This window comes from Paramormyrops kingsleyae, chromosome 14, assembly GCF_048594095.1.
Source record: "Paramormyrops kingsleyae isolate MSU_618 chromosome 14, PKINGS_0.4, whole genome shotgun sequence".
Classification (NCBI taxonomy): domain Eukaryota; kingdom Metazoa; phylum Chordata; class Actinopteri; order Osteoglossiformes; family Mormyridae; genus Paramormyrops; species Paramormyrops kingsleyae.
The window spans coordinates 1,382,215-1,408,820 of record NC_132810.1 but is presented as its reverse complement, the minus strand read 5'-3'; the positions used below and the strand labels follow the sequence as shown (position 1 = coordinate 1,408,820).

Below are 26,606 nucleotides of genomic sequence, written 5' to 3'. Positions count from 1 at the left end.
TCCTATTAGCTGAAGCTAACAGCCAGATACGTGTTGCTCATGAGATACGACAGTGAGGCTCCTATGATCACGCCTCATTATTAATGTATAGTGGTGCACCATGAAAGATGACACCTCCATCTCCTGTTACTTTACTAGTCGTGTCGGAGAACTTTCCCTTGTCCAGTTAGCAGCAGCACCATGAGAGGGCGGGGAGCTGAAATGTCCGGGAAGGACTGCGTGAAAGTGGCTGTTCGAGTCCGGCCCTTTAACAAGGTTAGTCGTGCTGAGAGATTGGTTCACTTCCTGAATTGAATTTGTATCACTTTAAGGAACATTTTGTGTTACTGTGGCTGGTGCTGATGCTGTATTTACACCAGGGGTCTGACTTTTATTTACAATCAGAGATACGTTTGATAAAAGATGATACCAATTGGGTGTCAATGAATCAAACTGAAATTCCTCATAATGCCCCAATGTACATGTGTGTGAGCATAATGATCGTAATTCTAAGAAGTGTTGCTAGTGGTGGTGTTGACATGTTAATGGATACAGAAGAACAGAAGTAAGAACAGCTAGATAGGTGAAATTCACCCTTAGCCTGCGGGGTTTTTGCGTTCTTGTTAGTGCCTTTTAAAACAAGGCTATAGTAGGCAAAATTTGAGTGGAATCCATAACTGCACTGAGATGTGGCGGCCTGTTAGGTGAATTGCACGCTATCCACTGAACTATAGCGAGAGCGGGACGCGGGCAGCCGCTGCGTGATTTCCATGGGCCCCAACACCACCACCATCCTCGATCCACGCACACAGCAGGCGCGCACTTTCACCTTCGACTACGCCTACTGGTCTCACAGCGGCTTTGTCCGGAACAAAGATGGCCTCTTCGTCCCAGAGGAACCAGGGAGCCGCTATGCAGACCAGGTCAGCAAATGTCAGCTACAAAGGTGGACATTTCAGGTCTAGAAAATAAAACGTCCTGGACCTGAAACACCTACCTCTGGTTAGGTAGAGGAAACTAATTCCTAAGCCTCCTTAAACCTGCACCTTAAATGTATCATTGTCTACAACTGTTGCTGCCAGATGATATAGAACAGATTGGTCTATATAATAATCTTGGACAAAAGGTGTGTGCTTTATTTTCGCTGAGATTTACAGTCCTTTCAAAACAGCTGTAATGAATTTTACTAGAATAGGTTTAAGATCTTGTAGAAACAAATGATTCCTTTCTTAGATTCTGGGTAGCAGGGGATTCTAGCCTTAGTCCATGTCTGTGTACAATTATTCAACCTAATTAATGTTGCCTTTGAAGGTGCTAGTAGCTTCAGTTTATCATACCAACCTGCATGTGAGTCAGTGTCTGTAGGAATAGTTGTTCAACTTCTGGCTCCCTTATTGTCCTATGCATGGTCCAACAGAACAGCGTGTTCCAGGACCTGGGCCAGGGCATCCTGGAGAATGGCCTGCAGGGCTATAATGCTACTCTCTTAGCATACGGCCAGACGGGTTCTGGGAAGAGCTACTCTATGATCGGGTATGGCCCCAACAAGGGTCTGGTGCCATCCCTCTGTGAGAGGCTGTTCCAGGCCATCAAGATGAACCAGGAGAGTCGGCAGTGCCAGGTATGCCGGTCCTTTGGCAGGAAATGATCCATAACATTTAGCCATAAATGCTCGTGTGAGTGTTTTTTTCCACCATTCTGTTTAAATCAGGTGCAATGATGTGGAAACTGTTATTGTTAGATAAATATAGATCCCCTATACTGTTCTGGCTCGTTAAAACCACTGAAGTCAGTATTTTATTCAGAAGCTTATTTTATTTTCAGAAATGAACATTTATAATTAATTGATTTTTACAATTTCCAGCTGTTTTTCAGCATGCTGGAAATCTACAACGAACAGGTAAATACACAGATCAAGATTTCACCTGAGCTTTCCTGCTCTAACTCTCTGCCCACTGTGTCCACCCGCATTGCACAGTGTGTCACCCTTTGCGGTGCTTCAAGTCCGCCTATTAAAAGGTGATCGGCAAGTACCAGCTCGGAGTTTGTTCCCCATGCAGGTGATTGACCTGCTCTGGAGGGGCCCGCGCTTGTCCGGAGGCCTGAAAGTGAGGGAGGATCAGCAGCGGGGCTTTTACGTGGAGGGTTTGCGGAGGGTGCCGTGCGAGAGCGCCGCCCAAGTGGCACAGCTGATGGAGCAGGGCACGCGCACACGCACCACTGCCACCACCCACATGAACGCCAACAGCAGCCGCTCCCACATGCTCATCATTTTGCAGCTCAAGCAGGTGTTTGGTTGTGCATATCATGTGCATGTGTTGCGATCGACTGGGAATGTCTTTGCGATCGACTCGTTGGTGTCCACTAGTCTATAGGTCCATAGTCACAGTTCAAGTGTGGTGCTACATTCAGCCATTTGTCTGTAAATTGTTTGACCTACATGAAACATGCCAAATCAGTGGAATCAAGTTGATGTCCATTTATTGTTACAAACTGGCATCCCTAAATCATCTGCTTCTTGTACTCCTTCTCCTTCTTCTGGTGATGAACAAGCGCTAATTAGGCCTGGGTAGAACCATGACTGAATCGTGTCGGCCTGCCTGCTGACGTGCTTTGCTATTTTTACATGCTCCAGTTGAATCTGCCTACAGATTTTCTCCAAGGAGAACACCACCAAGGAGTCAAACATGAACCTCGTTGACCTGGCAGGGAGTGAGAGACAGAGGACCTTGGCATCCGAAGCAGACCGGCTGAAAGAGGGCACAGCCATCAACCTTAGCCTAACCACCCTGGGCAATGTTATCAGGTCACACAGGATTATGGCCATTTACTTGACAAAAGTACTTTTTAAATGATTGATGCATAGAAATTGCAGAATAGATTAGCTTAATCCAAAAGGATACATCCATTAGTCTTCCAACTGCTTCTCCAGGTTAGGGTTGTGGTGATCCAACAGCATGATCACACATATTAACATACATCATTACTGTTTAATGAAAATCAAGTATCTCCGAAAATCCATTTCAGGCACGTAGAAACTACTTTGCTGAAAAATCTAAAGCAGCATAATGAGATACGCTTAACACCATAAATAGAAACCTGTCTTTACACAGCCGTCAGTAAATAGTTTAATGTTTTAAATGGATTTACATGAGTTGTTGCCAGTGAGGCAAATATGTCAGTTTCAACATGATACAAACTAATCTCACTTTTCATATTCACAGTTAACAATGACGTTAGCTAGCTAGCTATTTTGCTACCAATGTCCATCCATCCATCCTCCTGAAACCGCTTGTCATATTCAGGGTCGTGGGGGTCCAGAGCCTATCCTGGAGGCTATGGGCGCAAGGCAGGGAACAACCCAGGATGGGGCACCAGCCCATCACAGGGCACACTCACACATCCACACCTATGGGCAATTTAGTAACTCCAATCAGCCTTAGCATGTTTTTGGACTGCGGGGGGACACTAGAGAACCTCGAGGAGAACCTTCGGGAGAACCTCCGGGAGAACCACACATTAACTCCACACAGATGGACCCAGGGTCAAGAGGATCCCAGAGGTGTGAGGCAGCAGTGCTAACCACTGTGCCACCATGCCACCTCACTAACCAGTACCACAGCTTTATATCAGAAGTGTTACAGTATTAACTAAACCAGGGTTTCTCAACCCAGTCATCGGGGACCACCAGACGGTCCACATTTTTGCTCCCTCCCAATTGTCAGGGAATTAGGAGGGAGCAAAAACGCGGACCGTCATCCCCGATGACTGGGTTGAGAAACCCTGAACTAAACAAGACGTTATGCTATTATTGCTAAAAGACTTAGCATCCTTCAGGTTAGCCTTAGTCCATGTGCATATGTGTGCACAGCATGCTTCAGGTTAGCCTTAGTCCATGTGCATATGTGTGCACAGCATGCTTCAGGTTAGCCTTAGTCCATGTGCATATGTGTGCACAGCATGCTTCAGGTTAGCCTTAGTCCATGTGCATATGTGTGCACAGCATGCTTCAGGTTAGCCTTAGTCCATGTGCATATGTGTGCACAGCATGCTTCAGGTTAGCCTTAGTCCATGTGCATATGTGTGCACAGCATGCTTCAGGTTAGCCTTAGTCCATGTGCATATGTGTGCACAGCATGCTTCAGGTTAGCCTTAGTCCATGTGCATATGTGTGCACAGCATGCTTCAGGTTAGCCTTAGTCCATGTGCATATGTGTGCACAGCATGCTTCAGGTTAGCCTTAGTCCATGTGCATATGTGTGCACAGCATCCTTCAGGTTAGCCTTAGTCCATGTGCATATGTGTGCACAGCATGCTTCAGGTTAGCCTTAGTCCATGTGCATATGTGTGCACAGCATGCTTCAGGTTAGCCTTAGTCCATGTGCATATGTGTGCACAGCATGCTTCAGGTTAGCCTTAGTCCATGTGCATATGTGTGCACAGCATGCTTCAGGTTAGCCTTAGTCCATGTGCATATGTGTGCACAGCATCCTTCAGGTTAGCCTTAGTCCATGTGCATATGTGTGCACAGCATGCTTCAGGTTAGCCTTAGTCCATGTGCATATGTGTGCACAGCATGCTTCAGGTTAGCCTTAGTCCATGTGCATATGTGTGCACAGCATGCTTCAGGTTAGCCTTAGTCCATGTGCATATGTGTGCACAGCATGCTTTTTCTCCTGATGTGGGGTCTGTGGTGGTCGCCTATTTTGAACCCTGAGGTCACCACCCGCAGCTCTCTGGCAGAGGTGGCGATGGGAAAGCGGGCGGTCTACGTCCCGTACAGAGACTCAGTTCTCACCAAGCTGCTGCAGTCTGCGCTGGGGGGCAACAGCCGCACCATCATGGTGAGAAACCGTGGATGGAGACCACCCCAGTGCCTCACAATTAATCAGATTGTTGGTATGTAACGAAATCTGCGAGTGCGCTGTCTTTCAAACAAGCGGCTTTTTCTCATCCAAAGATTGCAACCTTGAGCCCAGCGGATACATGCTATGAAGAGTCTCTCTCCACATTACGCTATGCAGAAAGGTAAAGTGTTATGCATAATAGGTCATGCGTAATAGTCGAAAGGAGTTATGCATAACAGTTGAAAGTTCAATGCTAAGCTAATGATGTAATCAAATCACAAGATTGTTAAGATTGTAAAGATATTTCCAAATTTGGAGAAACCCCTTAATCATTTTGGTCAGTGTAACTGACAGTGTAAGCACATAAGACCAGTTAGAACAGTTGAGAAAACACATATATTTACTATTTCTTTTAAGTATTGCACAAGAAAAGATTCAGATTTTAAATTGGTGGTTAGTGATTAACATAGAAAATCTGAACATATTGGTTTTTCATAACCATGAACAGGTTGTCTATGGAGTAAAATGTAGTACTTGCATGATGAAGGTGGGTCCGTGTGTGGATCTCCTGCCAGGGCAAAGCGGATTCAGAACCGGGCCGTGGTGAACGAGAGCCCCACCGAGCGTCTCCTGAAGGAGCTGAAGGCGGAGAATGCCAAGCTGCTTCTGCGTCTGGCCCGTCTGGGGCACGAGGGCCGCCAGGCAGACGACGAGACAAGTGGGCCGTTGTTCCTTTTACTTTTCCGGCCATTGCTCGCTCCCAAAGCAGTTTACCTAGCAGTCTCACTCTTTATCATTTAGCCCAGAGGATATTGTACAGAAGTCGAAAATGTTGTTTGTGTTGCCAGTGTGAAATTAGGGTTAGTGCTGGGGTTTGGGTCCCTATTAAGGAAAGAGCTAGAGCATAATAGTAGTAGGTTTAGAGCTACTGTTATGGTCAGAGCTGGGCTTAGGGGTAAAATTGATATTCGGGTTACATTTAGGGTTAGGGTTACACAGGTTATGGCTATTGCAGACATTCAAAGGTTCTTTTTTTATAATAGTTCTGTTCTCCCACATCCAGGAAAACCCAAGTTTAGCTGGGTTATCACATGTCATACTTTAAAGGAGCCTGTTGTATAACCCTAAGTCCCCAAATTAGGGTTAAGGTTAGAAAGGTTAAGACTTTAACTGACATCCAAAGGAGTTTTTATGATAGTTCTGGGTCCCTGTATCCAGGTAAAAGCACAATTTCGCTGGGTTTGCTGGAATTTTGAATACTCTCCTGGAGCCTATTGTGTAACAGAAAGTCCCTAGAATTAAGGTTAGGGTTGCTTTTATCTTAAGAGTCAGAGTGAGAGTTAGATTGAGAGTTAGACTTAGCTTTGCTGTTAGGGTTAGAATTTCTGTTAGGCTTAGAAGAGTACTTGTGAGTTATTAGGGTTGCATTGATTTTCACATAGCAACCCACTCAACCTACAAATATTGCAAATATAAAATTATAATTAGTGACTAATCTTACTGATTAGACACTGCAGCAATCTTTAACAGTTTAAGTCAGGAGTGGGGTGTGTGACTTGTGGAGGAGATCAGTGATGAAAGTGGTAATTCAGTATTCTGTGATAACTTTCTGGCATGGACACCGTTAGGTCTGATCACTCAGTCTGATCACTTAAGCCTAGCCCCAAGATTTTAGACAGTCTTCCATCAAAAAAAGTCAAACCCCAGGTAAACTTGACTTAAACCCTGATCTTTTCAATAGCTAAAGACTCCCCTGCTTTCTGGTATTATGCCTTTAAACTTTGAGTGTCTACCTGTGGTCATGTGGGACGATCCCTCGTAACTGATAACCTAAATCATTGTCTTCCAATCCAGTCCTTGGGGACCCACAGACAGTCCACGTTTTTACTCCCGGTAGGTAGGGATCTGGGAGGGAGCAAAAACTTGGATTGTTTGGCAGGGAACTCGGAGGGAGCAAAAACATGGACCAACTGTAGGTCCCTGAGGACCGGACTGGGTAACACTAATCTAAATGTTGCATTTGCACAGAGGAGTTACGCAAGTTACTGACCCACAATGAGCTGCAGATCCGTGCCATCCAGACCCTATGGGAACAGCACCTGCAGGAGGCGCTCAAGGACTGGGAGCAGCAATATGCTACTATTACTCAGGTCTCAGTATCACTTCTTTGTCAGCAGTCTGATCGGTTTATCTTGTCCAGTAACAATGTAGCCCCACAAAGCTATGATTCACAGTTAAGAATCTCCCTAGGTTTGCAATAATAACCATGATAATGTAATGCTATAGACCATCAGGATTACTAAAACAGTACAAACACTGTTTTGCCAACAGAAATAATTCTCTTGAATATCAAACCATTTTTATTTCTTCCTCTGTCTCTGATATAGGAGAGGAGGATGATCCAGATGTATCCCTACATCCTTAACATCAATGAAGACCCTCAGCTCTCTGGGGTGATCAAGCTTTTTATCCAGGAAGGTGGGTTTTTTTACTCCTCGCTGATGATGTCACACCGACAGCCAGCCAATCACATTGGACAGACCCATGGCATGTTATTAGCGCACTTAGAATTCAAGTGGTCAGATCCAAAGCAGCAGCTGCCTATTTCCCAAGTGGGAACTAACCTCTGTTATACTGTCATGTGTATTTTTGGGTTGTTTTATATTCAGACATCATAATTACACTGTACTTCACTTTATGATTTACTGTCATAATTTGTTGCTGAAGTCATGAGGACATCAACCCTAAATGCAGCTGTACTGTGCTCAGTTTATACCACGCAGTACATTTTTTGTAATTTTCACCTTGTCCACCTTAATAACATAATATGAATAATATGTATACATATACAACCCATACAGAGACTCACTCCTTAGCTATATAGTCAGAGTTCTTTTATTGTCATTTATACATATTACAATGAATTTCATTCTTGCATGCTTGCTGCAGATCAAACTATCAAATCAATACAGAGCTATAATTGCAGCAAGACAATCGTAATATAATATAATAATACAATTAATATACAGACACTCCTCTACTTACGAGCTTTCAACTAATGAACTTTCAGACATACCAACGAAGAGGACTGTAAGTCCAAATTGTGTTCCTTGGGCTCCCGTTTCCTGTGCGCAACATCAATTTTTTTTCTGCACACCAATCCCGCCTAGTACGCATTCTGGCCGCTACTCCCGCCGCGCAGCAGCGTAGCGTGCGAACTCCCAGCATCCTAGTTATTTGTACTTACGTATACCCTTAAAATGATGTTGAATAACGACTTACGAACATTTAAAGTTACGAACGGCTTTTCGGAACGTATCTCGTTCGTAAGTAGAGGAGCGTCTGTAATGATGTGTGTGGTTTGTGTCTGACATATAGGTGAATGGGACATAGGACTGTCAGACTCCACACCCCGTGCCGTCACAATTAAAGGACTTGGGTAAACAAATGTTAATTTCCTTTTCTGACATTCAGCAGCTGGAAAATGTATTGCTGTGACTTTCTTTGAGAATTGCAGCCATCCAACCAACATGAAAGACCTGGAGCAAGTCTGCCATGAAGAATGGGCAAAAACCAGTTCCGAAGTGTAAAAAACTGGTAGCTACTAACCCCAAAATATTTAGCGTGGTTATTGCAGCAAAAGCTATAGGGCTTCAATACTTGTACAAGCAGCATTTTTCAGGTTTTAATTTTTTTTTGCAAGATTTGCTGACTAATAATTGATTTTGACTTTGAACATTTACTCGAGACAGTGATTGTAATAAAAATCGAGACAGGAAGAATATGTGAATGCATTATTTATAATGCAGAGAAATCAATCAATTCATATGCAAGCCAATGTAAATATAGAATATTACTAGAGAAATTACTTGCATTGCTGCCGCTATCTGTCTTCAGCATTCAGGAGAAACATGCGGTATTTACCAATGTAGAGCGGAGGGTGTCCATCATCCCGGTGGGACAGGCCAAGCTCATTGTCAACGGAGTGTCTGTCCCCTGCAGAACACAGCTGCAGCACTTGGTATGTTCCTAACTGAACTGCAACATGTGCAATAAACTCCACTTTCATACATCACCAGTATTAGATTGTACAGCAGTCTTTTCCTGCAGAGTTTAACAAAGGCAAAACCAGCATGAGCTTATATGATTGTTTGATTTACCAAGTAAGCCAACAGAGTTCATGTAGGCATATATGAAAAGCATCTATGTTAGGAGCCATGTGACCCTAAGCCTAAGCCTAAGCCTAACCTCGATCACCTGGGTAGTCCCCACGCTGTACTTCTGGCCTGATGACTGTATTTATGCATTTTGCCTCTGGACCTGCAACAGCCACACGGTGCTTATCCATTTAGTGGGACATTTTTTCGAATTGCAAAGTGTGAAAACATATATAATATGCATAAATAATTTGCATTGTAAATAAAAAATAATGGACCTTATGAAGGAACATTCAGTTGCATGGATACAGGTGTCACCTGTTGTAGAAGTTATGGGACTTTTTTGGCAACTGAAAGCAAGAGAACTGACCATATGCATGAATATCTCCCATAAACACATGAAAATCAATGACTGAAATGCAGATTTTTCATCCTGTCATACCTGTTTTATCCCATCATCCATGCATCTGCCTCTTCCCCTGCAGCTGTGGCACAAGGCTCCCCTGAACACATGCAATGATAAAAACTTGAAGTTTGAAACCTACTGTTTTGGTTTGCTGTTGCCAGGACAGGCTCATCCTTGGTTCCAACAGCACGTACCTTTTCATTGGCTTTCCTTCGGAGCGGGACGGAAATGATTGGAGTCGCTATGACTACGACTATTTTCAGTCTGAGCTGGCTGCTGCGGAGGGCATCCACATTCACTCGCTATGTGAGGAGAAGAGCTTGGGTGAGGGGAATCGTCGTGTGTATGTGTGTGTATCTGCTTGTGAGTGTATACAGAGTTAGTCTGACTCCCCTTGCCCCTTCCAGGAAGCCCCAGGGGTGGGCGGGGCCATCCAGACTCCAGCTTGCTGGCGGTTTTCTATGACTACATCAAGCTGATGCCCATGGTGGCAGAGGCCAATCAAATGAGTCAGGAACTCAACAAGGTGAGGAGAATTCGAGTGGGAAATGTGTCTCTCCTGGGTTATTGTAGCAGCTTCAACACATGAATGATGGTTACACTTCCTGTGATTGCCATGTCTATAAGAATCTATGAACACATTAATAACATATAATGCTTTCATAAAGCATTATAAACATGGCTATAATATTAATAAAAAAGGCATAACACATTATAGCCATGTTTATTATGCTTTCTGAAGCTCTTATCTGTAATGCAGTATGGATTCCTTCATAATACAGTACAAAATATTCTTAATGCTTATACTGACCATTATAATGCATTATGAAGGTATCTATAGTGCATTGTAGACAGCAGCTTTAAGTAAAGTGTTACCAGAATGACCTTGCAAGATTTTTTCTCTAATGTTAGTATTAAGTACTTAAGGATTAATAGAGTATTAGGGTTTTATGCTTTATATCTGCATTGCTTGATATGGAAATTGGTTTGATTGCATTTTCAGGGAGTTTTTTTCAAGCTTGAGATCAAGAACCTCGCTATGTCTGATTCCAAGGGTCATGACCTAGAAAAAGAGATTGCTGTTAGGGTTATGTCGGTGGAAAACAAGCAAGTAAGAAAATACCCAGCACTGAAAATCACTCTGTCTTTTTTCTGTATTTAAATAATGTTCTGAAGAGCATTGTTTGCCAACCTGGTCCTTGGAGACCTCCAGATAGTCCACGTTTTTGCTACCAGGAGCTCGGAGGGAGCAAAAATGTGCACCATCTGTGGTTCCCTGAGGACTGGGTTGGGAAACACTGGTATAAAGGGGCTTTCAGTTTCTCATGATGCTATAGCTGTTATTTGTGTGTTCATATTTAAAGATCAAAACAAGGCAACAAACTGAGTCACTGTGGTTGCCATGACGACATGCTAAAATGGTAGTAGCGGAAAAATAGTTTTCTTAACTCGGTGCAGCTGCGTTGGAATCACTTTTCAATAGTTTCATATAAATACGTCGTGATAGAAAGGAATAGGAAGTAGTGTGGGAGTTAAGCGTATAAACCCGTGCTGTTTTACACTTAGGAAAAGGTGCTTCAATTGTCAGTGGGTAAAATAGAAAGATGCTTTGGATATTATACACTTGATTCTGCCAGTTGACTTGAAGTGTATAAAGTCCTCCCCCTTTTTTTTCTCACGTCCTATTATGAATGTCTGTCTGTCTCTCTATCTGTCTGTCTGTCTCTCTATCTGTTTGTCTGTCTCTCTATCCATCTGTCTGTCTATGTCTGGTTGTAACGTTCTTTCATGGCTCTCTGTCTGTCTGTCTGTCTCTATCTGTCTGTCTGTCTGTCTCTCTATCTGTCTGTCTGTGTCTGGTTGTAACGTTCTTTCATGGCTCTCTGTCTGATGATGATAGGGTAAGAGGGTGGGGGGGGCAGAGTGGCTTCACATAATGCTTTGAACTTGCAATGCAAATTAAAAATAAAGTAGTCCTCCATAGATGGGGGGTGGTGGAGGGAATACAAAAAAGATGCTTTGAATAAACACTTTGATTTAGTAGCTCAATAATAATTGAAAGGAAGCAGGGGGTAAGAAATCATTAAAACAAGCAATTTTCTGCCCGTGTGCTGCCTTTCATCAGGTGTGGATGTGGTCCAAAGCTAAGTTTATCAATCGTAAGTTTTTAATGGAGGAGGCGTACCAGCAGCAGGTGGTGCAGGGGGAGTGGTGGGACGGATCAGCCCTCCCCAGGGATGAAGACCCCTTCTGGGACCCGCTGGAGCCTCTCCACCTGGGCAGCGCTCACCTCTGGCTGCAGTCGCTGGCCTTCCGAATACAATTAGAGGAGCAGGTGGAGGTGCTGGGACCCGAGGGGACTGAGGAGGCCATGCTGCAGTTACAGCTGGTCCCCTGCAGCCCAGCAGGATTGTGGGTAATATTATTGCAATTTTGGAGGGACAGCATTCTAGTTGTATGAGGAGGCCATATGGTGCATGAGCATAACGTAATACAACGTAAAACTACATGGAAATGATAAGAACACTAATAACAAAGAGAATGGTTTTTCTGCTGCTTTTGGACAAGCGGATCCTTCTTTCTCATGTAGCATGAGTCTTGCTTTTATTTATATGCTGCTTATAATAAAACATTGATTGAATTTGGCCTCAGTACAGCATTCAAACTGAAAAATATTCCTTTTAGGGTTTCATCAAACACTAACTGTGAAACTGTAAATTCACACCGAAACTCTAATTTTTGTACAATCAAGCAAAACAAACGGAGCAGATACAGGCAAACGGATCATTTTCTGTGTTCCCTCAAGGCCTCTTGGTGAAGACGGCATCCTCATCGACCCCAGCGAGCTGCTGGGGAGGAGGCTGGACTTCCAGCTGGTGCTGGAGCAGTGCGGCGGCGTACGCTGGCTGAGAGAGGCCAAGGACCGCGGCGTGCAGATCGCGTGAGTTTGGTTATGCTTTGGCCGGCAGTGCTGACAGTTTGCGATTAAGCAGAGGCCACATAGCTTGGCAAAGTGGGCAGCATCCTTAGTATTGTACCACAGTCAACTATATTTTGTTATTCTGGCCCTGGTGAATGAAAAGTGTAGATATTTTTGTATCATGCATTTAGACAGTATTGTGCAAATGACCTGAGCCATAAAAGAAAATGATGTTCAAATGACCTTCATGTTGGTGTCTGTCAAAGTGAGTCAGCTTAGTCATTTCAAACCTTCTCCTAAAGTCTCCACAGTGTTTGCAGCCACCATCCAACACGCCCACGTATTTTTTGACTTCTAATTAAATAAATAAATTAAGTGAGCTGGTGGTGAAATTTAATGAATACATGGAACGGCTGAGGTGCCCCTGAGGAGAGGTTTGGGAACTGAAGCGATGTTCATCTAGCCATCCAAGAAGATATCTGTAACTTTTTGAAGAACAGAAGAATTTCTTTTTAGTTTTTATTGTGTTACTTTTAATTTGCATATGTTCTTATGTTAAATTGTGTTTTTTCTTCTGAGCAAATATTATTTGCCGAATGACTCTCCAGATAAATAACATTATAAATTTTCTTTCATGGCTCAAGACTTTTACATAGTACTGTATAATGTACAATAATCCTTTGTAGAAATATAATACACATATAGTAAGGGTATATTATTGTCTACATCTGTGCCTGGTATGTTGCATGTTTCACAGACTTTTCCTTGATCTTGTTTTTCACAGTTGGAATTTATTCTTAGAACTGCATACCAACTATGAGTCAGAGTATTTAACTTCAGAGTGATTGGGAAAATACCATTACAATTACATGTAGAGTGATTGGGAAAATACCATTACAATTACAAGTAGAGTTCTCTGACTCCTCAGTCATTCTGTGATCTTCAGAACTGAGAAGTTCATGGGACTTAAAATACACACTTTCAATTTATGTCCTTGAATATTGAATACTGAATGCCGAATCTTTTATTCGTCAAGTACAGAAGAGAACTAGGAATTTCTTTTGACGTGGGTGGTGTCATGACCAAGCAAAATTAAACATACAACTAAACATCTAAGAGTAAAGATACAAGGACAAATAAGTAGAATAAGGCAAAAAAAATATGTCTTTTACAGGAGATGTGCAAAGATGAGACAAGCATGTTGATGTTTAGTCTTTCTGAAGCTACATATAGAGAATGTCTGTCCCTGTCTGGTTTAATCTATAACCTATCGCATTAGATGGCAAATTGCATTTCGTTGTCTCAGTACTTGTACTTTGTTCAATGACAGTAAAGCTGAATCTAATCTAATCTAAGAGGAACCAAGATGGAAAAGCACTGTTGAGATATGAGCTTGTTTTGTAGGTGAATTAGCTTATTAACATCTCATGGTAGTTAAATGTTCACAAACGCCACCTCTCGCAAAGGGCCTTCCGTGGACCTTCTGCTCAGTTACAAACACAAAAACAATGAAATGATGACATATTATGGGAGAGAGCAAAAACGTGGACTGTGTGGAGTCCCCGAGGGCCAGCCGAGAGGCTCTGATTTGGGACGTAATTTGTTTTTACTGAAGATGCTAAGAGGATCAGAGTTCATTACTCAGCTTCCAGCAGCTGGATCATCTACCAGTGGCTGCTCTCTTCATTTACCAGTTATTCTATTACTAAACCACGACTCTCAGTCTTGATTACACTCCTCCCTCAGGTTCAGGGTGTACAATATCCCCCAGCCCTTCTACACAGCACCAGTATGGCACAATGTTAACCCCCTGCTGGACTACAGGGTGCAGTTCACTGTGATCAATACATCCCAAGACCTCCTCAACTACCTGCAGAGCAGCGCCCTGGTGCTGGAGCTCTGGGGCCTGCAAGGTAATCTTTAAGGCCAGCAGAATCTGTTTATGTTCTCTAAATGAATCTCTACTTCCATTTGTGTCACGTGATTTATAAGTCACATGATTTGCTGATAGTTAGGGTGACCAGATAATCCACGTCAGGGGACACTTTGAGCTACTTCAGGTTTTGCCGACTTCTTTAAAACTGAAAGGCTCCTGTGCTTGGCTGAATAGTTCAGTTCTTCTTGCGCTTTGGCTGGTTTGTTTCCTTGATTGAATGACTCATGCAGCTGTTTCACATTAACATTAATGACACGTGCATGATTATAGGAGACTGACCAATCAGCACACAGCAAGTGAAATGCAGATCTTTTTAATTGAAATGGTAGTTAACAAATCCCATCCTAACTCAAAGTTTCCTTTCTGACGTGAAGTATCTGGTCACCTGACGACATGCAGTTATATGAATTGGTGTCTCCAAACTGATGACAGTGCATTACTAGATAAGTGTTAATGGATGCATTGGCAGATGGATAATTCACTTAATATGCCCATTTTCCATTTTGGTATAGAATGTCACATGAGCTTGTTTAGGGATTCTCTGCTGTCTGGGCTCCATTTATACTTGATGAAACATGTTTAAGGTTAAGTCAATGTAATCTTTATGTATCTGGTTCTCCAAACGAGGACAGAAGGGTGCAAGGACATGACCTCGTCACAGGAGAGTCTTAGACTGACAGCAGAAGGCAGCGTCATCATTGATGAGGCCAGCGCACTCAACGCCATGCTGGTGAACCACATCGCATGCTTTCACAACAAGCCATGCTTACATTTTGAGCAATTACTAAGCTCTACATTCTGTGCTTCTGGAGCTGTTCGTCTAGAATAGTGGTGCTATTTGGACATTTGTGATGCCTTTTTGGGCTGAAATACTGGTTCTACAGTCATAGAATTTTTTACAAAGATAACTTCTGAAAAACACTGTAGGGACCATAGAACGAAAAATGGCACCATGTTTAGGTTGTGTGAGATTTGTTCAGGTGATGTTAGGAGACATCAGAGGCAGATTTAACAGGATATGTACATCTTTGTGTCTTTACGTGAGGCCCACAGCTAGAGGAGAGCCTTCCCTCGGACCTGAGCTCTTCCCAGCAGGCACTGCAGCAGGACTTGGAGAAGCTGAGGAACCTTAATGCTGCCCTGAGGAAGGAGAACAGTGCACTGCGGGATCAGCTGAGCGGCACACGGGAGAGTAAGCAGGCTGCTCACCGTTTACATCCCCAGTGATGTCTGCTGTCACGGTGGCAGGTGGTTTATGGGGCGACCAAAGTCTTACTCTTCTCCTACTCTACTCCTGTTACGTAGCCGTGGAGCCCAGTAACAAGGCGGAAAGGCGGGGGAGCCTGAGACCTAGTTGTGATGCAGAACTCGCCCGGGCCCTTAAGGTCTTCTACCATAACATGAACGCTGTTAGCAGCCAACTGCAGAAGCTGCGCAGACACAAGCCCAAGGTTGGTAGGCAATGGGAACCTGAAGACGTTCAAATAAAGCTGCACTCTGCCGTTATATCAAACACTTTCTTCAGTTATATTTTTAAACTTCCTTTGCAGCTTGGTTGTGTACAGAGATTATTAATAAACCTCAATATTTTCTTAAACTCATACAGTAATGTTTATGGTACTACAATGTTTTTAGCCCCACAAAACCACCACACTTACTGAATATGCTGTTGTAGTGGTAACCCTTGCCTATATTTGTTCCCTGCTGCATCGACTAACTGCTTTGATCTCTTGAACAAGATATTTAAACTGCATTGCTCCAGTAGAATGTCCAATGACATACGCAGGCAAAGGTGAATTTGGGACAGTTGTAAAGTAACCAGCATAACATGTGTGCTAAAGTGTCCTCCTGGTATGGATAATGACTTTCCTGTTGACGCCACACCTCAGGAGGACGCGGACCTCTCCAGCCTCACCCTCTTTGTGGAGGAGCAGGGCCTCCTCCTGAAGGACTTCGGGGAGCAGCTGGAACGAAGCATCACTGCGCTCAAGCAGGATGTAGCTGCTATCATTCGAAAGAAGAGGGAGAAATCTGGCATTTGGTCCTGAAACTGGTTATTCCTTAAAGTGTAGTTTCCCAGAATTTTCAATCACCATTTTCACAGGATGGGTGAAAACAATCTAAGCACCCTTATCAGATCTCATTAGTCTGAGACACCCATCCTCTTATCCAAGGGCCTGTATCACGAAGCAGGATTTAAGGTATCCCAGTTTAAAATTAACCTTACCTTTGTTCACTTACATCTAGCCCAGACTACCTTAAATCCAACAAGTTATCCATCTAAGCAAGAAATCTGGCTTCATGACATGGGCATCAGGCATTGGCAGAGTTTCTATGTCTTTGTAACACAAAGAAAACATGCAGACTCCGTAGAGGGAAAAGTGGGAACCAAACCTCCAACGTCGCAGATGGAAGCCAACAGTGCTAAGCATGCTGCTACAATATCATTTCATAGCCAAGGTTCTTTAATCTTGTATTCAACTGCACTGATTTTATGAAAAATGATCGGACCTGCTAAATATTACTGTTCAATTAACAGCATATCCAATATTGTATGTTATATAATCTTTATTTAGTTGGAAAATGACCCACAAAACAGGTGCAATACTGCAAACAAACCCAGAGATCAGCGATCGGGACAGAAGAGTCCGCTGATCACATCGCAAAGAGAAGTAAAGCTTAACCACTCATCGCATTAGACATGCTCTAGCTCAGCCGCAGAATGGGTTGTGCACGTTCAACAGCTGCTAATACCACACACCTCTAATTTCTATTCTTTACATCAGCAGTAATATTATTTTGTACTATGAGCAGACTGCATTTTACTCATGAAAATATAATAAAAACAGAAATTTAAAAGAAAACCATGCAGTACAAATGGTCCTGCTTTGACAGCCTACAGCTCAATCAGCACAGAACAAATGAGTACACTGACAAACTGAAGTATTACCTAACTAAAGAGGAAAGCAACAGATTCAGAAACAGAACTTCAAATGGATCCTCATACAGAAAGGTGAGCAATGCACAGACAGTGGGAAACTGTGTGTATGCAATTTCCAGTTCCAGTAAACTGCATCCCAGTTGTGTGACAAAATCTTAGCCAAAGGTATTTGCTTCTGTAGGGATGAATTACAATTACAGGCTACTGAAACATGACTATTCTTTCTGATAACATTCATACAATAGATAACATTAGAAAGTAAAAAAATAAGCATTAGCTAGTTAGCTATTTCAGTTTTGTTTTTTTGCTATAGCCAACTGTTCTCACTCTCAAGATTAAAATATTTCTTTGCTGGCAGGGGTACCTCCGTTACCATAAACTGTGGTCACACAAAAAACCCTATTAATATAGCTAAGCTACATATTAAAATACAACTGGACAGTTCATGATCATGTGATCAGGTATTTCTGTTGGGATTTTGTTTTCTACGGCCAATCACAATGTGAGCCTAAATTGCTCCAGCTGATGAGATCACGATAAGGGGCGGGGTTTACTGGAACTGAAAACACCATGCCAAAAACAAAAACCTACTCCTGTTGATTACATGAATGATGTAACAATGAGCAGATTATCTGTTATTTATTTACCATGAGTCATCACACTATATGCTGAAATCTGAACACGGTCTGTTTATGTTGTACGAGCTGAAGGACAGGAGCTTCCATAGGGGGGGGGGTTGGCATCAGGCTCTGGGGAACAGGCAGGCAGACAAGGCTCTCAGGCTTCTGGGCTCTGGAGCACAGAGAAATGGATGCCATGTTTGTCGAGGCGCTCGATCAAGGTGCTTTTTGAAAAAGCTGCTCCAGGAGAATAGACTCCCCCCCTGTGAATATAAACAAAGGAGGACCCATAAATCAGGGGTGGTCAATGGTGGACCTAAGCCACCCCCCCATTCCAAGGCTATTCAAATCACGGTCCTCGAGGTCCGAGCACTACTGGTTTTGCCGCCTTCCTTTACCGTTGAGCCAGGTGTGAAGCCTCCAGCCAATCAGAATCAGTGATTATTAGACTAGCTACCTGGGAGAACTGAAACTGATTTGGAATCGAGGTCCAGGTTTGAAGAGCCCTGCCCTATTCCATATGCAACCAGAAGAACCCATGCCTTCATGAGATAACAGCACAGTATAGTGAATTAAAGACTGGCGATTAGATGACCTAATAGCTACATGTGAGTCTAAGAATAAAGTGGATGGACAGGACTCACTTTTTGGGGAGACACTGTGGTTCATTGAGGATTGTGAAAGCTGACTGTACCATAGCGATCGGTGTTGTCACATAGGCGACCTCTGTGGAATACAGAGAAGTGAATAAAGATTACGCACGCCGCATGTTTATCTAGAAATCGCTTTAATGAGGTCTAAAACAGCCTATTTTAAAGGTCAGCTGAAGAAACTGAATGTTATGTCAGCGGTGGTTTTTAAAAATGATATCAAATTTATCTTGATCAGGATTGTTGGTCTGGAATAAAAGAGGGAAACGCATACCTGGTCCTTTAATCTGTGCGTGTATCTTGGCGTTGGGCTTTCCCTTCGAGATGTCCTGTCCCTCAGTGTAGCCTTCCCCGAAAAATGTGAGGCAGAAGGAGGATCTTTCCATCTGAGTAGAGAAATACAAGATGTACCAGATATCCACAAAAGTCTGAAAACAACATCTACACATCTAAAATGATCAGTCTGTAGGGGATGGACTCCATTCAGCAAAGAACTTTCAGTTAAACAACAGGGAAAGTAAAAATTGTACCTGCTTTCGAGTCGGACCAGTCTTTGTGAATACTCCGAAGGAGAAGAATTCAGGAAACTAAGTGGGGGAAGTAAGTTACAAATCAATTAGCTCCTATTCAACTGGAATAATATAGATGCCATAGTTTACCTTCATGTGAAAAAAATCTTTATTTTCTGTACCTTAATTAGGAGGTTTCTCCCAAAGTTGAACTTCATCAAAAAGAAGAAGATCACAGCTCCAAAAAGCAATTTGGCCACAGAGGAGATGCCGCCGACTCCAATATACGCACCATACTGAACCTGTGGTTGAGGGTTGAAGACCAGAATAAAACGGACCCCAGCTGCATTAAATGCTTAAGTCTACACACCGGAGGTGTATTCATCAAGACTTAAATGACAATTTCAGCAAAAAAAAAAAGAGTTTTTCCATTAACCACATACGCTGCCTGGCTCAAAAAAAAACAAAAAAAAAAAAACTGCATACCATTTCATTGGATCGCCTTTAGCGTTGATTATGGTGGACATTTGTCAATGCATTGTTTCCATGTGCTAATGCAACATCAACCTTTTTTTCCCCATCCAGACCTGCATTCAGTTTTCGTTGAGATCTTGTATTTATGACAGGTGAGTTGAACCGCTCCATAAAGTCTCCTTAGGCATATCTCAAAGACATTCAGTGGTGTTAAGGTCAAGACTCTGGTGGCCAATTCATGTGTGAAAATTATTCCTCCTGCTTTCTGAACCACTCTGACAATTGAGCCCAACGAATCTTGGCATTATTGTCCTGGAATATGCCCATGCCAACAGGGAAGAAAAAAATCCATTGATGGGGTAACCTGATCATTCAGGAGATTCAGGTGCTCAGCTGACTTCACTTTATTCCTGCATAACGTTGCTGAGCTGTAATATGATCCAATCATTGACTCTTAAGTACTTGCCAATTTAACTTCAAACAGACTTTTTTTGGCCAGGCAGTGTACATAAAATCACTAAAAAGTTTGTACAAAGCAGAATTAACTTCTGCATGCAAAAATTCAGTTTCCTGTGGTAAATAGTGTGCCTACATTTGGTAGGTGAAGTAAGTCTATTTTGTGACTGAACATTTAGCAATTCTGATAAACCAGTCCACCACGCGAGAGTGAGAATTAGGTGCCTGACTGGTGTGGCCCGGGTAGAGAGGGGCATGGGTGATAGCCAGGGGTCTCAAACTGCAGTCCTGGGGGGCCAGAGCCCTGTGTGGCTTAGTTCTTTCCCCCACAAGTGATTCAGCTCAAGAGCTGTGTGGTAATTAGCACAAGGAGTTGAATCAGGTGTGTTAAATGAGGGTGAACCAAAAACTGTGTAGGACTCCGGCCCCCCAGGACTGGAGTTTGAGACCCCTGGTGATAGCCAAGCCTCTGGCCTGCTAGGGTAAGGCAGTCTTTATCAACCCGGTCCTTGGGGACCCACAGACAGTCCACATTTTGGCTCCCTCCCAGCCCTTGGTATTAGCAAAAACGTGGACTGTCTGTGGGTCCCCAAGGACCGGGTTGGGAAACATTGACTTAGATTAACCTATTTAAGGACTTACTGGGGACTCCTTGTACTCTTCATGCAAGAAGCGCTGCGTTCGCTTCACCACTGATGGGTCAGAGCCCAGGAAAGGAAGGGCGTACTGCTCAAGCTCCTTACTGAAGAACAGGGGGTTCCTACAGGGAGAGGGAACATCCAGCATCACTGCTTTCACTGTACTGCCGTTCGAGTTACAGTACTGCCACGCTTCAAAGATCAAAGTGATAAAAAGCTGGGACTATTACGGCAAATCAGAGTACCTGGGTTTTAAAGTTGCTACGCTCAGATAAATCAGCACATAAAATGTGCGTCGACCAAACTAAGAATAAACTGAAAACATGACCAAGCTCATAAGGATCAATAACATGGTGAAAGGCAGAAGTCAAAGGGATCCTGATACAGGAAGGTGAGCACAGGCAGTGTGAAAAGCCAGTAAAAAAGGGCTAAATCTGTTGATTAAATGATGTAGCATTAAACAGATCATTATATGGTCATTGTTCACCCCAGACGTCGCACTATATGTTGAAATATGCAGACATTATGTTTATGCTGCACAATCTGAGGAACAGGAGTGGAACTAGGGCAGATATCAGAGGCCAGCGATCCTGATTGAAGGCTACAGGATCTGCCGGTGTTCAATATGGCGGAGCTCTAATGTTTAACATCAGTCGAGACGCTGCTACTGTACGTCACTTAACTAGCAGCCCTGCATACCCCTCAGCTCCTGTGCAGAGACACTGCCGAGCCCCCACACCAAGATAACCACCCCGCACCTCCTCTTGAGTTTTGACCCAACCACAGGAAGAGGCGCGTGGCCAAATTTCTTCCTCAGGCTCCTCAGCTTGTCGCTGTCTGCTATGCCATATATGGCCGACTGCCAGGTGCCGTCATTGATGCAGGCTCTCTATGGAGGGAGACAAAACAATAAAATATTTTAAATGCAGAGGGTTTGGGTCAGACTTTTTGCAAATCTTAGCAGCATATTCAGCTACAATTCAATGGTATTCACCAAGGTTGGGGCCATTCCGGAACGCATTCATCAATTCCAATCCAAATCAGGAATTGGAACTAGAATTGGAATTGAATTTGAATTTCAGGGAGATTTAAATTCCAATTCTGTTCCCCTTATCAATTCTGTCCTCCCAATCCCAACTCCAGTTCCATTTCCTGATTTGGACTGAAATTCATGAATGCATTCCGGAATGGCCCCAACCTTGGTATTCACCGTCCTTGGGCCAAAAAAGGAACAACTTAAACTTTACAATTTTATGTGTTTCAGTTTTTAAGACCCTCAAAAGTTTCCTTGACTTCTGTTGGAGCTGGAAAAATGGAAGAACACAAGGGAGAGGAAACCTAGTCCTACAGTAAACTGAACACAAATACTCTTTAAAAATTAATCAGCTTACATTTTCCCCTTTACATTCTTAACACAGCTGGGGACAAAAGCAAGTCCAGCTGTCTAGCGATGACTGATGGTCTTTGCTGACCATTGAAGGGATCCCTGCAGAGTTTGTGCTGTCCTGTTTAGAGTGACACAAACACCAAAACCTACCTCAGGCCCAGTGTTTATGGACAGGAAGCTCTCAATGGCAGTCAAGGTTCCTGGAAATATTTTTTTCCCCATTAGATCAGGAAGATTTGAAACAAAACAAAACAAAACAAAAATGCTGAAGAGTTAGTTATAATCTTTGTATTACACACAGACACTGTACATTGTGCCCTTGCTGACATTTAACAAAAGTAAAATAACTAATGTACACAACAGTGAAATACAGTGATTACACACTGCAAAATACAAAAAAGGGGGAGGGAATAGCAGAATATAATGCAATATAATTAGGAATATATACAGCAGTACAGAGGTGCAAGAGCACATTAAATAAGATGGTGCAAAAGGATAAAACAGGAGAATGCTGCAAGGGTGATTCTAAGCCCTATTTGGGGGGGATTTCAACCACCCTATTTTGTTGCAGCCCCCCTGAAAATTATTCTAAATCCATTTAGCTCATGTATACATGAGTGCAGTTCAGTCGTGCCTATATATTTTTTTTTATTACCAATTATAAAAACACACATTAGTAATCAATATTTATAATAACATTAAATAAACAGCTGTACTAAAATAATTAATTCCACAGACAATGTTGGGGAAGTCAATCACAAAAGTAATCTCTGTTACAGATAGAGATGGAAAGTTCAGGTCTGGATTTGTACTATCTGGACCAAGGTTGTGTTTCAAACAACTAGCTGAATACAGTCACAGTCACGGAGTACTCAACTGGTTGGTTGGAACAAAACTTTGGTCTGGATTTGTACTTTGCGGACATGAACTTTCCACCTCTGTCTGTAGTGGAAGACTTGAGTAGAAACGGTACCTTTGAACTGGTCCCGGATATACAGCACGCCCATGTCGGCAGGGATGGAGTCAAATCCACAGCTCCCAATAATGTAAACACCTTTCTCTGCGGCCTGACTGTGGTAGTTAAGTTGCATCCCCTCTAAAAACTATGATGAGACAACATATACATACTAAATACTACTAACAATAACAGTTACTGTGAACAATGTCACTTGGTTTAGGTCAGGGGTGGCCAATCTTATCTGCAAAGGGCCGGTGTGTATGCAGGTTTTCGCTGCAACTCCCTAATTAGATTACTAATTAGAGGACTGATTGGCTGAAGAGTCCTCACACCTGGGTTTGAACAGCTGACCTACAGGTTATCCCAAAAACCTGCATACACACCGGCCCTTTGCGGGTAAGATTGGCCACCCCTGGTTTAAGTTATTTCCGTCATGTACACAGATTCAGATAAGCCCCGTGAATCACTCTGGAAGACAAAAGTTAAAGTCTCCATTCAAACACCAAAGCACTGTACATCCTTCTGTCAAAGTGTGTAGCAAAGTGAGGAGCAATCCTTACCGTCTCAGACTTCTATTACAGATTTAGTACATTAGAGAAGTTATAAATTCCAAAAATAATATGTGGCTGGAGACATCATTCATGTCTGCTTTTCAGAACAGCACATGCTAAAGCAGCAGCCTTTCAGTAACGTTGATGTTCTGCTACATTTTCCACCATATGGAAGAATGAATCCCTCTCCTTTAAGCGACGTATAAAATAGGGAGGGGGAAGAGAAACATTCCTAATAAGCACTGTCCTAAAAATGGCTTTATGAACAGAGACCTAAATCCACTTGAGCCTAAGCAGGTGGGCCAGTTCTCAGTGGGACCACATCTCCATGACCAAAAATGGATCCTGGTCCAGCACAGGCAAATTACATTGCTTTACCTGAGGTTCCCCGCTGATATCAATGCAGTGTGCGCCGTTCTCTATGCATGCTTTGACAACGTTCTCGCCGTAAAACCTGTACTGAAAGAGATATTTCTCACTTAGTTTCTTGGTTAAAAAATTTCTTTACTTAAAACTCATGCAAAGTCACAACGGAAAACACGTCTAAGTTAGATGAAATTAATGTTTCTAAATTTGACAACACCGGTCTATCGTTTAAACAAAGAACCCAAAACAATCACAGATTTGCATTAATCTCTAAAATGGCACACCTCAAACCAGTGTGTCTCTCCATAAGCCACAAAAACTCATTATGGACGGACAGAACCGTCCCACCCTGCAACTTGCATTTCAACTGGAGTGACCAAAACGCTCAAGCTGTGGTTTTGGGTGATGTCACCCTAGTCTCTAATTATACAACATATCAATAAGTAAAACTGCAAAATCACCGGAAACTTCATTTTAACTCAAATTTTCAGGATTGACTGTATTAAAGTCCCCCCCCCACCCAATTCTTTTTATACGTTTGAGTTTTGAAAGTGCCGTGTAAACTTCTAGTAATAACAATAATATTGTTATTCATTTTTAGAAAAAGTATGATGTATAAAATAGTAAATAAGTTTACAAAACCATATACATTCAGTATAACACTGTACCAAGGCCTGCAGATCCTTATGTTTCCTCTTAGTTCATCCCAGCTACGTCTGGCTTTACAGAACTGCTCCCTCCATTTAATTCTGAAACAAATGGAATCATTGTACACTTACTGGTCCCACACAGTTCAGAATAATGACTGCCTGTTTGCACATAGCAGCCAAGGCATCTGCTTCCCCAACATCTGCAACTATTATATCCACTTCTGACTTCAACTCTGGTTTACCTGGAAGCAAAACATGTGCAGCTGAACACATAAAAATGTATAGAAAGTGCATGTTGCAGGGTGGAAATAACATGACCCCACCCAAGCCATTAGGCACAGTCAAAGACAATCGGTCTCTGAGTGATTCACTGAGGAATGCATATCACTTTGAATGTTGAAAAATTAAATTACGTCACAGAATGACACAGCAAATAGGATCACAGCACTGCTGAATGACTTGGTTAAAATTAAGAAAATGTCATTTTATCGTGTTGCATTACTAGACATTATAATATTAATACCCAGTTGTAGAAACTGCATTATGTAACCATGGCACTGAAGCAATGATTTGGGTGTCTGATCAAAGGTTGCTCAGTTCCTTCTGATGCTGGAATTATACCCTGAGCTAAATATATTACCGAATTAAAATATCATTTCAGCTTCTTACCAAGCTGAATATTAACTTGATATTAAACAATACCTTAAGCAAACAGAATATAAACACTGACTCAAAGGATGGTACGGCATACAAGTATCAGCAGTAATTAACGGAGACTGTTTGTGTCAGTCATCACAGCACAAGGCCGCAAAGAATAAGGGGGAGGGGAGGGTGCGGGGGGAGCAAACATGTCAAATATGTTCCATAGCTCTTGGTCCAAAATGATCCTGGATCCTTCCGGAAAATGACCAACCCCCCCCCCCCCCCGGATTGCAAAACAGTTGCTGCCTTGATTGCTACAATAAATCAGATTACCTATTAACAGGGGTTTCTACACAATTAGATGGTCATTTGATGATTATGCCGATATCTTTGGATAAAGTTGTTTAAAGCTAGGATTTAAATTATACCCATAAGGCATTTCTATAAAACATGCTGCTTTAAAGCTGCAAAAAAATCCCGAAATGTTTCAGTATATAATCTATTTGAATAAGGAACATCACTATAGGCTCTGTAGTTTGGCTCACTACTGGGTAACTGGTTAGGTTTATCTCATAAGATAACTATGCAAAAGTTTGAGACTGGCTGTATGGTCTCTGACGGGGTGCTGTATAACCAGATAATGTCAACCTCACCTGTCCCGCATCCCCTGCTATTATTCCGCAAGATGCAATGCAAAGATTGTGTGTAAACCGGTCAAAAAAATAGCTGCCGATAAAAAAAAAAAAAAAAAAAGTTTATTTCGCCTGTGAAACGCCGTATAGCGTTAAAATACATTTCAGTGTTGGTCGGAAATTCGGCTGAACTGCGAAACTGCAACGCAACTGGACGGCTGTGTTTATAAACCCGAAGGAAACACATCGAATGATGTGCCGCTGATGTGCACTGCAGTACACAGATTTAACGCAACTATCTGGGATCGGCGAATTCGCCAGCTATAAAAGCTACTTACTGAGTATTTCTGCGGCCTGATCCAGAATCTCTTCCAGCTTCTGGCGGTTCCTCCCGGCGATCGCCCATTTCAAAGTCCCCTTCGGACCCTCGGCAGACGTGCGGGCGATTTCCTCCACGACAAACTGTCCCGTGAAGCCCGAGGCCCCAAAAACAACGACATGATAGGGTCGGCTACTAGAGGTGGTGGTAGAGCCCATGATGATACGCCACAGATGTGGACCTAGAGCCGATCAAGCGACAGGATAACAGTGACAGCGAAGCAGGGACGCTACCGTGAAATATCGGCGGTAGGCGTGCACCTTTGCACTTCCGCGAATCCGGCATCACATCTGCCGCCCATGTGTCACGCCCTTAGCCAATCACACACTCCCTTTAATTTACAAAAAGTCTTCATTGTCTGAAATGGGAACCACGTGATGCCGCTCGAACTTGACCTGACAGGAAAAATCGTTGAAACTATAAACGAACCAAAAATTATTAGTGTTGCATTTCGGAAGGGCCTATATTAACTTTTTATTAACACTAAGTGTAACTTTATGTACGGGGT

At 42.8% G+C, this 26,606-nt stretch overlaps 2 protein-coding genes across 2 annotated transcripts; one reads left to right on the top strand and one right to left on the bottom strand.

Annotated features, from left to right (window-relative positions):
• Positions 1 to 180: 180 nt before the first annotated feature.
• On the top strand, positions 181 to 18,029 carry kif28 (kinesin family member 28). Its single transcript, XM_072699034.1, is given in 25 exon segments — positions 181 to 255; positions 714 to 902; positions 1,397 to 1,600; positions 1,844 to 1,879; positions 2,040 to 2,267; positions 2,631 to 2,785; positions 4,712 to 4,823; positions 4,940 to 5,007; positions 5,402 to 5,544; positions 6,681 to 6,719; positions 6,855 to 6,976; positions 7,214 to 7,304; positions 8,205 to 8,265; positions 8,724 to 8,847; positions 9,551 to 9,713; positions 9,797 to 9,915; positions 10,393 to 10,500; positions 11,515 to 11,801; positions 12,196 to 12,330; positions 14,056 to 14,222; positions 14,878 to 14,975; positions 15,299 to 15,450; positions 15,452 to 15,493; positions 15,579 to 15,696; positions 16,135 to 18,029. Coding segments are annotated over 25 exon segments (3,195 nt in total). The 3' UTR covers positions 16,294 to 18,029.
• sccpdha.1 (saccharopine dehydrogenase a, tandem duplicate 1) lies at positions 16,796 to 26,351 on the bottom strand. Its single transcript, XM_023838775.2, has 12 exons — positions 26,058 to 26,351; positions 24,575 to 24,687; positions 23,808 to 23,888; positions 22,894 to 23,023; positions 22,071 to 22,120; positions 21,292 to 21,422; positions 20,538 to 20,655; positions 19,148 to 19,267; positions 18,987 to 19,043; positions 18,731 to 18,842; positions 18,451 to 18,532; positions 16,796 to 18,069 (listed from the first exon to the last, which is right to left on the bottom strand). Exons 1-12 carry the CDS (start codon positions 26,254 to 26,256, stop codon positions 17,964 to 17,966), a joined length of 1,299 nt encoding a protein of 432 aa, XP_023694543.1. The 5' UTR covers positions 26,257 to 26,351; the 3' UTR covers positions 16,796 to 17,963.
• Between the last annotated feature and the right edge of the window lie 255 nt (positions 26,352 to 26,606).

What these genes read in the sequence shown, in the direction of transcription:
- sccpdha.1 (XM_023838775.2), bottom strand. Translation starts at nt 26,256, where the DNA reads ATGGGCTCTACCACCACCTCTAGTAGCCGACCCTATCATGTCGTTGTT. An exon ending in TCAGGCCGCAGAAATACTCA is followed by an intron (nt 24,688 to 26,057) that starts GTAAGTAGCTTT and finishes TTTTGCTTCCAG; the next exon opens with GTAAACCAGAGTTGAAGTCA. An exon ending in TATCCGGGACCAGTTCAAAG is followed by an intron (nt 22,121 to 22,893) that starts GTACCGTTTCTA and finishes AAATATTTCCAG; the next exon opens with GAACCTTGACTGCCATTGAG.